Genomic DNA, 15,499 nt, shown 5'->3' with positions numbered 1-15,499 from the left:
GTGTCTCTTTTTATGCCAGTACTGCCATTTTAATTACTATAGCTTTGTAATATAGTTTGAAATCTGGAAGCATGTTGCCTCCAGCTTTGTTCTTTTTTTTTTTAAACATTATTTATTTGACAGAGAGAGAGACAGCCAGCAAGAGAGGGAACACAAGCAGGGGTAGTGGGAGAGGAAGAAGCAGGCTCCCAGTGGAGGAGCCTGATGCAGGGTTCGATCCCATAACGCCGGGATCACGCCGTGAGCCGAAGGCAGACGCTTAATGACTGAGCCACCCAGGCACCCCTCCAGCTTTGTTCTTTCTCAAGATTGCTTTGGTTCTTCTGGGTCTTTGTAGTTTCATACAAATTCTAGGATTGTTCTGTTTCTATGAAAAATACCATTGGAATTTTGATAGTAGTTGCATGAATCTGTACATTACTTAGGATAGTACAGACATTTTTACGATAATTTTTCTAATCCATGAGCATGAAATATCTTTCCATTTATTTGTGTCATCTTCAATTTCTTTCATTAATATCTTGTAGTTTTTAATATGCAAGTCTTTCATCTTCTTGGTTATTTTTAGGTATTTTATTCTTTTCGATGGCATTGTAAATGGGATTGTTTTCTTAATTTCTCTTTTTGATACTTTGTATCAATATAAAGAAACAGATTTTTGCATGTTGATTTTGTATACTACAACTTTGCTGAATTTGTTTATTCTAACAGTTTTTGGATGGAGTCTTTAGAGTTTTCTGTATATAATAAATATCATGTCATCTGTAAATAGTGAGCTTTACTTCTTCCTTTCCAATTTGGATGCCTTTAGTTTCTTTTTCTGGTTTAATTGCTCTGGCTAGGACTTCCAGTACTATGTTGAATAAAAATGTTAAGAGTGGACATCCTTGTCTTGTTTCTGATCTTAAAGGAAAAGCTTTCACCTTTTCACTGTTAAGTCTGATCTTAGCTATGGGCTTGTCATATATGGCATTTATTATGTTGAAGTACATTCCCTCTATACCTGCTTTGTTTAGAGTTTTTATTATAAATGGATTTTGAATTTTGTCAAATGCTTTTTTCTGTATCTGTTGAGATGATCGTGTGACTTTTATCCTTCATTTTGTTACTGTAGTGTATCACATTGATTTGTGAATGGTGAACCATACTTGCATCCCTGGAATCAGTCACTGGATTATGGTGTATGATCCTTTCAATATATTGAAAATATGCTCTACTGACTGAGCCAGCCAGGCACTCCTATATAAAATTCCTAAATAAAGATTTGGTGTATGGAAAAAAAAATTGGAGCTCGAAAGAGTGTATAAGCTCCTTTTGGGGAGATACCAGGGAGCTAGAGCAAAGCAGAAGGAGAGTGCCAGGATGGCGTTCACAACCCAGGTTCCTTTAGAGCAACACTGTAGGTTGCTGAATGTGTGCCAGACCTAAAATCTGCCCCTCAGCCTGAAGCTCCAGAATAAGCAAAGTGACCTTCAGAGGAAGACTGGGGCATGTGCCTCAATCTGTTATCTTTGAATTGCCCTGGTGGTAAGCCTGCCAAGAATCATCCTCTGATTGCCATAGTCCTGTGGGATCCGGGAATGCAAGACCCTTCATCCACCAGAGCCAGGCAATCAAGGGGCATCCCCTGGACGTCAGCTGCAAAAACTGGGTATCAGACTCATGGAATGCTCCCCTCCAAGAGTCAGTGGCACTCCTGGAGTGTGGCAGAGGGTGAGCATGATGAGAGCACGTGCCCTCTGAGGTCTCTGGAAAGGATTAGTCAGCCTCAAGATGAGTGCTTCATTAGAACCCCACCTCTCAGGCCACAGCCCTAATGATTAATAGGCTCCTCCATGGAAGGACGAAGCTCCTGGGTCTGTGCCTCTTGTTATGCTCTAGGGGTGGTAGCTGTTGAAGAATTTGTTGTCCATTGGTTACAACTTAGTGGGACTCATGAATGTAAGCCTAACTGGCCCCAAGAATCAGGCAATATAGAGGTGTCCCCTCTACAGCAATCACAAATATTGGGCACCAGATTAGGGGTGTGAGCTCCTTTTTGGGTGACACTGATTATTACAATCCCATGTGACCAAGAACATGAGCTCCTCTGGCTTCTAGAGTCAGATGATCAAGAGGATTGGTAGTAAGAGGTCAGATGCTCCTTGAAGTGGAGATCTCTAGGAAGGGGCCTTTGGGCAAGCAGGGTGTGATAACTCTGGAGGGAATCCAAGTGATTTTTGTTCCAAGTATGCTTCTTTCCTTATAAAGCCTCTTGAGATTCTGGCTTCAGAACGCACTTGGCTTCAGTCTTTTTTCTGACTCATCTCTGTCATCACCTGCTGCCTAAAACATATGGGCACCCGTAATGGGGAACATGCACATTTCTCAGACTAATGGCAGATCTGTAGTATAGATACAGCATAGGTACTATTCAACCATTTCCTCTGTTATCTGTAGCTACCTGACCCTGAGAAGGTTTCCCTTGTGTCTGTATTTCCTCACTTACAAAGTGGGTAGTTCTTTGAGTTAAGTAAGTGTGCATATAAAGGACTTCATATAATGCCTTGAACAGTGCTTAATGAAAGGTTGGCAATGATGCTAGATGACAAGGATAGACTCATGGGCTCAGAGGTTTCAAGGGCAATGTTCTTTGTTGCTGAGTTTATTAGAGATTGTGGTTTGTGTGTGTGTGTGTGTGTGTGTGTGTGTGTGTAAGTGTAATGAGTAGGATCAACTATAGTAAGGAAAACAAGGTATCAGCCTAAAGCCTAGGAGGAAGAACTTGAGATGAAACACTTGTATTTAAAATTGAAAAAAATCATGTTATAGGCATACTAGTATACAAATGAAAATAAATGCTTTCAGGTATCGATCGTTTGCTATGAATATGGCAGGTGAAATAGGCAGGGTGTTGTAGTTGGGGAAAGGATTAAGTGAGTTAATGTTACGTTTTGAGCCCCAGTACAGTGCCTGGCATTTAATGCCTTCGAAGGCAATGGTGGATATTTAATAGATTTACTTTTGAGGCAAACTGCCAAAAATTATGTGTAGATTCAGAACATTGGTAGGAGGCTGAGGATTAGGGGAGAATAAATATGTACATTTGAGCAAAGACTACTCTGAAATGTTTGAGTTGGGAGGAAAACGGGAGATTTCTAGTATAATGCTGTTGGAGCTGTTGTCTACTCTGCAGGCGAAGACAAATGTGAGAAATTAGGACAAGAGGCACATAGAGCATTATACTAATGTGTTTGAAAATATAATTAGATCTTTGTTTACTAATTCAGGCTCTACAGAAGGCCAAATGAAAAGTAAATTTGTTGTAAGAAAGCAGCTTACCCATTATGGCTTGAGTTTTTTTGTTTCTTAAGAAAACTCTTAAACACAATTTTATGTGTTTATATAAAATGCGCAAATTTTAAGGGAGAGTTTAATTTTGGTAAATTCATGTCATCAACAGCCTGATCAAGATATTACGTCCATCACTCCTTTGGCAGTGTCCCGCCCCAGGCAGCTACTAATATGACTTTTAACACCGTAAATTATTTCTCCCGTTCTAGAACGCATGTAAATGTTATCATGCAGTAGGTACTTTTTTGTGTCTGGCTTCTTTCCCTCAGCACAGTCTGTGTCCTTCTAAACTTGAATGTAAGGGAATGCCTATTCCTTATGTATACTGGTGTCATATAATAATTTCCTTTGCAAACTTCAAAATCACCGTGTAACATCTGTGTAAGTAGCCCTACTAGTTTGAAAAACACTAGTGCCTACCATCCAATTCCCTATGGTGTATCATGGAAAATTACCATATAGACTCTGTACTTAAAGTGGAAAAAGAAATCTCGAGATCGTTTAGTCACCACCAAAACTCATCCTGCTTGCATCATTTTAGAGTGCTGAGTTTACTTGACTCTCATTTTGGCTTTGTACTTAGTAGGTAGAAATTTTATATGAAAAAAGTTATGTTGGAAAGAAAAGGTCTGATTCATCTCATTTTTGTATGATGCTGAAAATTTGATTTGCAAACAGATTGTATATCATGATCAAATCTTACATTAATATCCAGTTGTTCATTAACGGGGTGGTCCCCCTTTCCTCCCAGTTCTGTAAAAAAAATGGTAACTTTGGCTATTTGTTATAAAAGTCTAAAATAAAAAGCACTGTTTCTATTGTATGGCTAATTCCTCTGGGGGAAAATGGGTTATAAAACTGGATAAGTGTGAGAAGTAAATTTCATTTATTTTAACATGAGATTCTAACTGATTGAACTATTGACCGTATTTAATCAGTGCAAATTATAAAATTTGAGGTCAGAAATCCCTTGTTAAAGTTTTAAATATGTTTGTGTAAATTTAGATCTTAATATGTGCAGTAAAAATATTTTACTTTCTCAATTAAATTTTAATTTGGTTGTAAAGGTTGCATTCATCAATGTAAAGTGATCACATTAGTTTGTATAGTTGCTTATCTCCTGTAATGGTATTTCCAAAACAAATCACACTATCTGGTTAAGCTTTTGCAAGATAGTTTTTTGGGGGGTTGGTTTGTTGTTGTTGCTATTTAAAGATTTTAAGTAATCTCCACAACCAACGTGGGGCTTGAACTCACAACCCTGAGATCAAGAGTCGCATGCTCCCCCGACTGAACCAGCCAGGCACCCCTAAGCTTTTGCAAGTTTTATCTTTCTCTAAGTATGAAATAATCTGAATAAAATATGTGTAAACTTCCTAAAGAAATATGCTTCGAAAAAGTCAGGGAGTTTCTTCCAACAGAATAATCCTTTTGTTACACCATCAAAGAAAACTAAAATTTTGCCTATTCTAGACAGGGTTTTCTAGACAGGGAAACCTCCTTAGTTGTATATGAAAGCCAGCTGTTTGGGGAATCTTTGGTTTTCATTTTTTTTTAACAGGGAAACTAATAGTCCCTATTAATGTTAAAACTTGGTTTCCATTCTATTTTAGGTTTCTAAAAATTGAATAATAGTAGCATCCATGTACCATAGTAAAAATACCTATGTGGGGTTTTTTTTTTCCTAGTGCTTCTTATGAACTGTTTTTGCTCACAATACTTCTGATGCCAAATGTGTAGGATTTCCCCTCTGCCCAACTACTGATTCTCTGGGCACTAACTGGTGTCTTACAGTTCAGTTTCAAATTCTGACACTAGCTACTCAGAGTTAGCGCTGATCACACAGGCTAAGGGCTTAGTTCCACAAGACTGTCCTGACTTCAGATGCCAGTCACAAGTAGCCACGCTGCAAGCTGTACTTCTGACCAACCAGCTACAAATTGGGAGTTCCCATGATCCCTTTCTCAGGTTTGATGATTTGGTAGGACAGCTCATAGAATTTAGGAAAGTGCTTTACTTACTCTTACTGGTTTATTATAAAAGATACAACTGAGAAGTAGCCAAATGGAAGAGATGCGTAGGGCGAGATATGGAGCATGCACAGAGCTTCCATGCCTTTCCTGGTGCAATACCCACCCCCGAGCCAGTACATCAGTACCTTGATGTATGTGCCAATCTGGAATTTCTCTGAACCCTGTTTATTGGTTTTTATGGACGTTCCATTATGTAAGCATGATTGATTACATCATTGGCCATTGGTGACTGAACTCCATCTCTAGTCCCTCTCCTCTTCCCAGACGAGGGTGGGACTGAAATTCTAACTAATCATATGGTTGTTTTTCTGGCAACCAGACCCCATCCCAAAGCTACCTAGGGTCTCACCAAAAGTCCCCTTGTTAGCGTAATAAAGTCAGGTATGGTTGAAAAGGGCTTGTTGTAAATAACAAAAGATGATCCTATCACTTCTGTCACTTGAGAAATTTAAGGGTTGTGGAAGCTCAGTGCTGCTGCTTATTATCACACCTATTATGATTTGGGATACAGGAAAGTAGAAAATGGAGAGGAGGAAGGTTTCAGTGTTGGTTTGCTTTTTGGATTTTTAAATGTAATCTTTAATGAATATTTATTTAAAGGGGAATTCTAAAATACAGCAGAGTGGGGTGCCTTGGTGGCTCAGTCAGTTAAGCGGCTGCCTCTTGATTTTGGTTCAGGTCATGATCTCAGGGTCCTGGGATTGAGCCCTGTGTTGGGCTCCGAGCCCAGTGCGGAGTCTGCTTGAGGATGCTCTCTCTCCCTCTTCCCTCCCCAGCTCTCATGTGCTCTCTCTCTAAAATAAAAAAAAATAAATAAATCTAAAAAATAAAAATAAAAAAATACAGCAGAGCATGAAGATACTCATGAAGGTTAGACTGAAGCTTAGGACTCCTGACTCCTCTTCCAGATAACATATGGTAATATGTCTACCCTATTTGATAGCATTACCTTTGTAGCTATTCTGTAATTCAGCATTTTATGTTGGTATTTCTTGCAGTAATGTCCACATTACAAAAAACAGGATATAATCTCAGCGTATCATATTTGGGATAGCAAATAAATTACGTCAGTAGCATGGGCTATTAAGATGCTATTAAATAGGGGCGCCTGGGTGGCTCAGTCGTTAAGCGTCTGCCTTTGGCTCAGGGCGTGATCCCGGCATTCTGGGTTCGAGCCCCACATCAGGCTCCTCTGCTGGGAGCCTGCTTCTTCCTCTCCCACTCCCCCTGCTTGTGTTCCCTCTCTCGCTGGCTGTCTCTATCTCTGTCAAATGAATAAATAAAATCTTTAAAAAAAAAAGAAAAGATGCTATTAAATAAAAAATGATGATTATAATACATGGGGAAAATTTTGATGCAAATTCAAATGAAAAAAAATTGTAAAGGAAGTGAATGTTAAGCCTCAGTTAAATGCCAGTCATATATCATTTACCCCTTACTATTACATAGGGTAATCAGAATATGAAAGTGTCTGTTATTACAACCATCCAACAAATATGCACATGTACAAAAAACAATGTAATGTGATAAAATGAAGACTTAAGTTGGTAGAATCATGAGTATCATTTAGGGATTGCATTCAGCTGCTTACAAACAAACACCTCAGTGTAGCTTAACCAAACAGGGCCTTAATTTTTTTCATGTAAAAAAACCCTGAAGAAGGTGATCTGTCAGGGTCTTAAACACCTTCTTCCTTTCTGCTCTGCTGTTCTTAATGTATTGATTTAGTCATTGTTTCCTCATGATTTTAAAATGGATGCTTCACCGCCCATGTCATCTCTGCCTTCTAGGCAAGAAGAAAGGGAAGGTCCTAGAAGAAGGCTCCTGCCAGATGATTCTCTCTCCATTTAATGAGGTTTTCTGGAAATCTCTAGGGACTTCTACTTTCATTTCAGAACTCTAGCATCCAGTTACCATTAGCTGAAAGGAAGTCCAGAAAATGTATTTCTTTAAAGCTGGGCATAGTGCCACCTGGAATAAAAGAGAGGTTATGTTGGTAAGGAAGGAGGGAGGGGACATTAGATAAGTAATTGGCAAGTATCTGCCAAGCTCTTTTTCCTTAAATATTGTGATGCTCTTAATAATAAAAAATATACTGTCTGAGGCAAGAAAGCCATCTGGCAGTGGATGAGATGTTAATGATCCCAATCCCCTTTTTTCTTTTTAAGATTTTATTTATTTAAGAGTGAGAACAGGGGGAAGGGGGAGAGGAAGAAGCAGACTCCCCACTGAGCAGGGAGCTCAATGCGGGGCTCTATCCCAGGACCGTGGGATCATGACCTGAGCTGAAGGCAGACACTTCCCAACTGAGCCTCCCAGGAACCCCATGATCCCAATTTCTTAACTGATTTTTGGATTGTCTAGATCCTTTCAGTTTTCTCTTTCTCACTCAGCCATAAACCATTATATCCCAGAAAGTCTGTCCGTAGAAGCAGCAAATAGGTGGAGTTTTGTTACTTTTTATGGGACTTATTTGAGAGTTCAGAGAAAAATGGAGCATTGAAACTTTGAGTGCTGCAACAAAGATTGGGATACTATGAAGAGGTTGTGTAGGAGCCTTCCGTGAGCCTCGGTTCCTCACGTGGAAAGTATAATACTATGACCTGCAGTACTTCACGGGGTTTTTGTGAACATGGAATGGAAGAGGTAGCGCCTATATTTTTGTGTAGAGTAATACAACGTACACTATCAGATCTGTTATCTCATTTGGTGGTCCAGAGTCACACACCGATTTTATGGTGCAGGTTAGACTGAAGCTTAGGACTCCTGACTCCTCCTCCAGATAACATATGGTAACGTGTCTACCCTATTCAATAGCATTACCTTTGTAGCTATTCTGTAATTCAGCATTTTATGTTGTTATTTCCTTACTAACATAACTTGGTGAAAGTATGGTGGTGCTAGGTGGGAGGATCGAATTAGATCTAACATAAGTAAATCTCTCTGCAAACTGCAGAATGATGGATAATGACACAGAATATTCAGGGGCTAAAATTGACAAGGGCATTATTTAGGGCCAAGGTGACAGATCTAGAAAGAGGGATTGTGCTTAAGCTGTTTAGCCATTTCCACTATTGATGTTGGTTTATGCTGGAGTGTTCTCTTTGCTGGTCAATCAGTACCAAGTTTGAAGGACTATAGTTCCTAATATTTTATATATTGATAGAGAAACATGTGAAATTGTACAAATCAAACACAGATTTTTAGAAAATAGCATCTGGAGTGTCACAAATTAAAGTGTTTATAATAGTTCTATGATTTTCTGGTGGCAGGTGGATATTTACTGAGTTGAACATTAAAGCAGTGTTCTGGTTGATGTACATACTTTATTGATGTAAATATTTTAAAAACTTAGAAATTAAGACCTATTTAACTACATATAGATTGTTTAAATTCAAAACTTTCTGGGAACCTTTAATACAACACTGTGTTTTACAAGTTGTGTGTGTATTTTTTCCTTTCTCTCCCCTCAGTGAGTTACCTGAGAGAGAAGAAGGTGAAGGAGAAGAAACTCCAAACTTCAGCCACTGGGGTCCACCAAGAATGTATGTTGATTGACATTATTGGCTTTCTCAGTAGGAGAACACAATCGAATAGTTGCTCCTTAATTCTGTAGTGTCATTTGAGCATGTACTGATTGAGAAATTGCCGTCATTCACATGTAGGCTGGCCTAAATTTTAGTTTCATTTTTGTCTTATCTAGGGACTTTTAGCCAGGCAAAATGACTATAATCAACATTAAATAGAAAGTTTTTATCACACTTTTTCAGGAAAAGCAATTTACAAATGTCCATGTATGATAGTAACCAATGGACTAAGTATACTTTATAATTGCATCACTGCCTTGAATGCAATAAGATTTCGTTCTTTTTTTTTTTTAATATACAGCAACAGTAGTTGAGGCTTCTAGCATGTATTCATTTATCTCTAACCTCCTTCTCTTGTGTTCGTCCAAATTTGTGCCTCGTTTGAGCTAACAGAACCTAAAAGTCTTCCTTTAGCTGCTCTTTCTGTTCTGCATTCATTATTAATTCCACATGGTGTTTTCTTCTTGCACTTCCGAGTTTTGTCTTAAAGACTCTTGGGAGCTGTTTTCTGAACTCCTTTTTAATTTCAGTTAATCATTGGCCACATCTGTGCAGTTTGAGTAAAATTCATAACCATTCGAAGGGCAAGTTTTATTCCATACTTTATTTTAAAAAGTGATGTGGGGGTAGGAAGAAAAGAGAGCCAGCCAGCTTTAAGAGCAAAATCTTCCTCTACTTAAGCACAGGTTAGACCTCGTGACTGGAAAAGGCAGTTTAGGCAACAAGCCTTTTAGTGGCAAATTTATTTTATCGTGAAAGTCTGTGCTTTTTGCCAAAATGATGCATGCAACTTTCTTGATTCTTTTTTTCACCCATTTGTTATTTCCTTCATCCATTCTTTGCTGTTATGGATGTGGATTAAAAGAACTAATTATAGAAGATATATTGTGGTCGGAGATGCGAACATTAAGGCCTAACAAAATCTCTGAATATTAAGAGGTGTACTTATTGTTTTAGAAATCTTTTTTCCAAATTCAAGCTTTCGCATGTGCCGTGAATGATTGATATGTCCTATAATTTTGAAACTGAGTACAATTTCGATAACATTTGTAAAAAATATATTCATATAAAATATGAGTCACAAGGATATGGTCCAAATCGACCACTTGCAATGACAGTCCAACAAATTATATTAACTTGCTCATAAGTGAATTTGTTTTCTTTTTATAGTGTTGAGATATTTAGAGAACCCAATGTGTCTCTTGGTATTAGTATTGTTGGTGGACAAACTGTTATAAAACGCCTGAAGAATGGAGAGGAACTTAAAGGTATATTTATCAAACAAGTTTTAGAAGACAGTCCGGCAGGAAAAACAAATGCCCTTAAAACAGGAGATAAAATACTTGAGGTAAGTGATGTTAAAATTCCATGTTTGTTTGAAACCTCCTTAAAGACAGTAATTAAGCCAGAAGTCCTTCCATTTGTTGGGGTATATGTGGGTCCAATTGGTGTATTTTCTTTCAGTGCCCTAGTCTGTATGTTGTTTGCATAATTTCATGAGATTCCCAAGTTGGGGTGGTAGCATGTAGCATATCCAAAGGATCAGCTTAATAAAAAACAATTTCACAATTTAACAGCATGAGACAGCTGGGTGAGCATTGTGTTTTTCCCACAGTCGTTAACAAACTCTAAATTTTTGTCATCATTTAAAAACTTTCTAATCATCATCTTTTAAATTGAAGTATAGTTGACATGCAGTGTTACGTGACCTTGCAGGTGTGCTAGGTGTACAACATAGTGATTCGACACTTCTGTACCACACCACAAGTGTGGCTAGCATCTGTTGCCGTACAACATTATTATAATATTATTGACCGTATTCTCCAGAACAAGCTCTACATTTTATAAATATGTGTCAGTGGGATAGCCATGCTTATCCTCCCAGACTCCATTGGAGGAATGGGTGACTCCATTGTTCACATGTGATAGGCTTTGCAGAGTTTAGGGCACATCAAGGCACTGAGAATGTCCTGAGGTCTAAATCTCATGCATTTCTTTGCACTGGGTTAATTGGATGACATCATATTAAGTATCTTTAATCCCAGAATCTGTATGTTCTTGATACATGCTTTATGATGCTGAACTTCAGCTGTGGTGCTTTAGTTCTGACAGAATGAAAAGAGCCCTGGAGGTCATGGGCTGAAGTCTTGATTGTCCTGTTTATTTTGTACCTGTTCTTGGACATCATATTAAACCCACCTCATTCTCAGTTTCAAAATGAAATGGAAATGAGAATTTAAAACCTGTAACATCATTGTGAGGATAAAAGCCAAGAACTGTGTAAAACTGCTCTATATATACAAATATTAGGTTATATTTGTGTTTTTGAAATTAAAAGAAGATTTCAAACACACTGAGGATATGGCAATGAAGAAAATGAGCAAAATTCCTACTCTTAGGGCATTTACACAGTAGTGGGGAAGGTAGATAATAAGTAATTTGTAGAGTGTGGGATTGTAGTAAAGAGTAGAAAGATAAGGAACAAAGGGTGGTGGAGGTAGTGATTGCAACTGATAGATGGTTATGGAAGGTGATGTTGGGACAAATATAGGAATGAGAAAGTGAGCCATGGGGATGTACAGGAGAAGAAGTCTCCAGGCAGAAAGAACCAAAATGCTTAAGCTCTGAGGTAGGAGTTTGCCCGGCTATGTTGAAGGAACAGAGAGAAGTCCAGCATTGCTAATGTAGGTAGAGTGAGCAAGAGACTGAAGAGGAAAGTCGGAGAGATCGTGTGAAGCCACATCACAGAAAGCTTGGGAGTTTGTCGTCCCTGAACGTAGCGAGAGTCCATTAGAGAATTACAAATGCATACATATTTTAAAAGGATATCTCTGGCTTCTGGGCAGGTGCGGTTTCCTTTATTTAGTATTTGCATGGCACATTGTTTTTTTCATTCCTTCATTTTCACCCTTGTGATTTTGTTTTAGTTATATGTTTTGTAAGCAGCCTATAACTGGATTTTGCTTTTTTAAATCTACCTCGGTAAACTTCATCTACGAAATAAGTGACACTGATTCTTTTTTTTCATTACTGATATATTTGAACTTAATTTTTAAATGTATATTTTGTGTTTTGTTTGGTCTTTTTTCTTCCTCTTAACTTTCTGTTTTGAAACAGTCATAGGAAATTGTAAAGAAATGTATAAGCAAGTCCCAGGTACTCTTCCCTCAGCCTCCCCCAGCGTTAACGGGTGACCCAGCTGTAGTGCAAGAGCAAAACCGAAATGCTGATATCGGCACAACACCAGTTATACGTGCACTGACGTAGAACTGTGTGTGTTTTTATAGCTCTACACAGTTTCTTCACATGTGTAGCCTTGCATAACCACCCGGCAATCAAAGAAACTCAGCAATATCGCCTCAAGACTCCCCTGTGCTACTCTCTACCGCCATGCCCCTTGCCCTGCCACATCCCCCCATACCCAGCCTCTGGCAATCACTACTCTGTTTCTACATGCCTGCAATTAGTTGTTTCACAGTTGTCACATAAATGGAATTATGTATTCTGCATCTTTTTGAGATTGGCTTTTTTCACTCAGCACAAATTCACCGAAGTTCATTTAATTTGTGTGTCCATCAATAATAGTTCATTCCCTTTTATTGTGATTGAACACTATTCCATGGTGTGGAGGAGGCACCACAGTTTAACCATTCACCCGTTGGAAGGTGACACCTGGGTAGTTTCCAGTTCTTGGCTATTATGAATAAAACTTCTATAAACATTTGTATACAAGTTCCTAAGTGAAAGTAAGTCTTCATTTGTCTGAAGTAAATGCCCAAGAATGCAATTGCTGGTTGTATGGTAAGTCCATTTTTAGTTTTGAAAGGAACTATTTTCCAGAGTGTCTGTACTATTTTACATTCCCACCAGCAATATATGAGTAATCCGGTTTCTCCACATTCTCACCAACATTTGGTGTTATCACTTTTTTTCATTTTGGACGTTCTCATAGGGAGATAGTGATATCTCGTTTTGAGTTTCCCTAATGGCTGATGAGAAAGAACATTTCATGCCATCTGTACATGTGCTCCTTAGTGAAATGTTTGTGCATGTCTTTTGCCTGTTTTCTAGTTGCATTGTTCATTGTTTTATCTTTTTAAATTGTGTTTTTTCCCTCATCTTTCTCTGCTGTGAGTTGAATACAAAGTATTCTCTCACTTATCCATCACTTTTATATACTAATAAGAACCCACTGTTTTGTCCCAGATTTAATAATTTCTTTAAACTCACAGCAGATTTGCAATGTTAACACTTTAATATTTTATTTTATCAAGCATACTGAGTCATTTGTTTACTTTTTTTCCTGTGAAAAGCATTATTCATTTGTTTTTAAGTAAAGCTTAATAATCATTTCTTTCTGCCTTGAGACAATTCCATAAAGGAGCTGGGTCTGTATAAAGAAGAATTGGTTGACCTGGGAAGTTAGAATTTAATTTAGTTTTGAGAAATGGGTCTTACCTGTGTGAATGGACACACTTCTGGGTTATACATTTAAAGCCGAGAAAAACTTAAAGATTATATTTCTGTGATAATATAACAGAACTCCATTTTTCCCCCTAACTTCCCAGCTTCAGTGATTCCCACTTAACCCTATGGAACTGTGTGTTGGGGAAACAAAAGCTGATGATTACTGGAAGATGAAATGGTTCTATAGCTTCTCCTTCTCTTACTGTTGAATGTTTAGGGGATTAGGTTATTCATAAGAAGCTTCACCAAACTGTTGTGATAGATTTTAAGCTTCAGTTAAATTTTTTTTCCCCTATATTCATTTACTATTCATTACTATCATTCATATCCTTCCTAAGTTCATACGGGTAAAGGGGTTTTGCAGAGCATGAAAACCTTCCAGTGGATGTCTGTTAGAATAAAAGGCCAGAGTTCTTGCCACGGCCTCTGCGTGGTCGTGTGGCTTCAGCTGCCTCCCTGACTCGCCTCTCTGCACTCCCCCTTGCACTGTGCTTTACACACACCTGCTTTTAAACCCCTCTCCCACACCGGGCTGCTGTCTCCTACCTTCAGGCCCTTACCTCTGTGTCCCTCAGCTTCAAATGTGTTTGGTTTTCTCCTCACTGTGCAGTGACTCGGTGATTAATCGTCCTCATCACTTCCAGTTCCTTGGATCCTCTGTGCCTTTACTGAGCTTGTCCGGGGAAACCACATCCTAGTTAAGTGCAACTCTTTGCTTATTTCAAGTCCCTAGCATGGCTGGAGAAAATAACCAGCTAGGCTGTCTGGTCTCATTTTAAATTCATGAGCTCCTTCTCAAGTGAGCCTTTAGTTCTGCCTTGCAATCCTGTAATATTTCCCTAGTTGCTTCACTCTCCTGCTTCCAGAGGTGACTCCTTCACACCTCCTAAACTGCCTTCCCCATCTTAATCTCAGTGTATGGTCCTTGTTTCTTGTTTCATGGAGAAAACAGAAGCAGTCAAAAAGGAGCTTCCCCTTGCTCTCACTGCATGCCAAATCGTTTTTCTAACTGTATCTGTAACAACATATGAACTATTTGTGCTTCTGACTAAAGCCAATCTCCCTAACTTGTGCTGCGGAAGTCATTCCCTCTTCACTGTATAAAGATTTACTTCTACAGGTGTCACTTCTCTCTCTAGCATACATTTTCCCTCTCCTTCACACCTTGATGACTGTAATACCTCCCATCTTAAACACGAATGCCAACCTTGATGCCACAGCCCTATCCGTGTACCCTCCTATTTCTTTGGTCTCCTTATGGCAAAGAAGTATTCACAAATTGTCACTATCCACTGACCATAAGCCACCCCAACATTTACCAGGGCTTTGTTACATTATTGGTTTGAAAAATTGGTTCTGTTAAATATGGTAAATACAAAATGCTCTTGGAGATTATGGACATGTTTGCAAGTTAGGTTCTCTGAAATTTGTAGGACGAGGAGCTGCTTATACTTTTCCCAATTTACTGAACAGAGAACACTTTTAGTAAAAAGAACCTATGGATATTTTCATAGTGCTTTTTTAAACACAATTTGAGAAATGTTCAACTACTCAATTAAAATAATGGACAATTTGCTTAAAATATTGTACTTTCCCATTTGAGAGAAGAGTCCAGACTGCCCTCCCCTGTCCCCACTCAGGATTATATGCTATGTTTAGTGGCAAAGGTGGCATCACCGCTCAGAAGCCTAAGCTTCTGGCATTGGCCAAGCTACCTCTTTTGGGTAATTGTATTTAACCAGGGCTATTGTTATTAAGATACTCGTCTTATTTGCTTTTCTTGAAGGTGGACTGTTATTTTCCTTAAAGATGTTCTTAAGCAAGCTTTTTATGGGCAAATCTTTTTTTTTTTTTCTTTTTTTGGCTTTGGTCTAATTCATTAGACTCTGGCTGTTCTCATAACTGGATAATACATGTGAACTCTACAGCCTTTCTAATTGAAATAAAATTACTTCTGTGTTTTAGGTGTCTGGAGTAGATTTGCAGAACGCCTCACACAGAGAAGCAGTTGAGGCCATTAAGAATGCGGGCAATCCTGTGGTGTTCGTGGTTCAGAGCTTGTCATCCACTCCAAGAGTA

At 38.6% G+C, this 15,499-nt stretch overlaps 1 protein-coding gene across 2 annotated transcripts in view; it reads left to right on the top strand.

The window, feature by feature from the left end:
• PATJ (PATJ crumbs cell polarity complex component) overlaps positions 1-15,499 on the top strand; it is a 336,896-nt gene that overhangs the window by 119,854 nt on the left and 201,543 nt on the right. For both annotated transcript variants that reach the window (XM_040627217.1, XM_040627218.1), the window contains exons 23-25: positions 8,840-8,911; positions 10,124-10,301; positions 15,386-15,496. In XM_040627217.1, the coding sequence (XP_040483151.1) occupies positions 8,840-8,911; positions 10,124-10,301; positions 15,386-15,496 (361 nt within the window). The remainder of the gene's footprint in view (positions 1-8,839; positions 8,912-10,123; positions 10,302-15,385; positions 15,497-15,499) is intronic.

This window comes from Ursus maritimus, unplaced genomic scaffold, assembly GCF_017311325.1.
Source record: "Ursus maritimus isolate PB19 unplaced genomic scaffold, ASM1731132v1 scaffold_12, whole genome shotgun sequence".
Classification (NCBI taxonomy): domain Eukaryota; kingdom Metazoa; phylum Chordata; class Mammalia; order Carnivora; family Ursidae; genus Ursus; species Ursus maritimus.
Note: the sequence above shows the minus strand (reverse complement) of the source record. Positions and strands in the feature narration are given on the sequence as shown.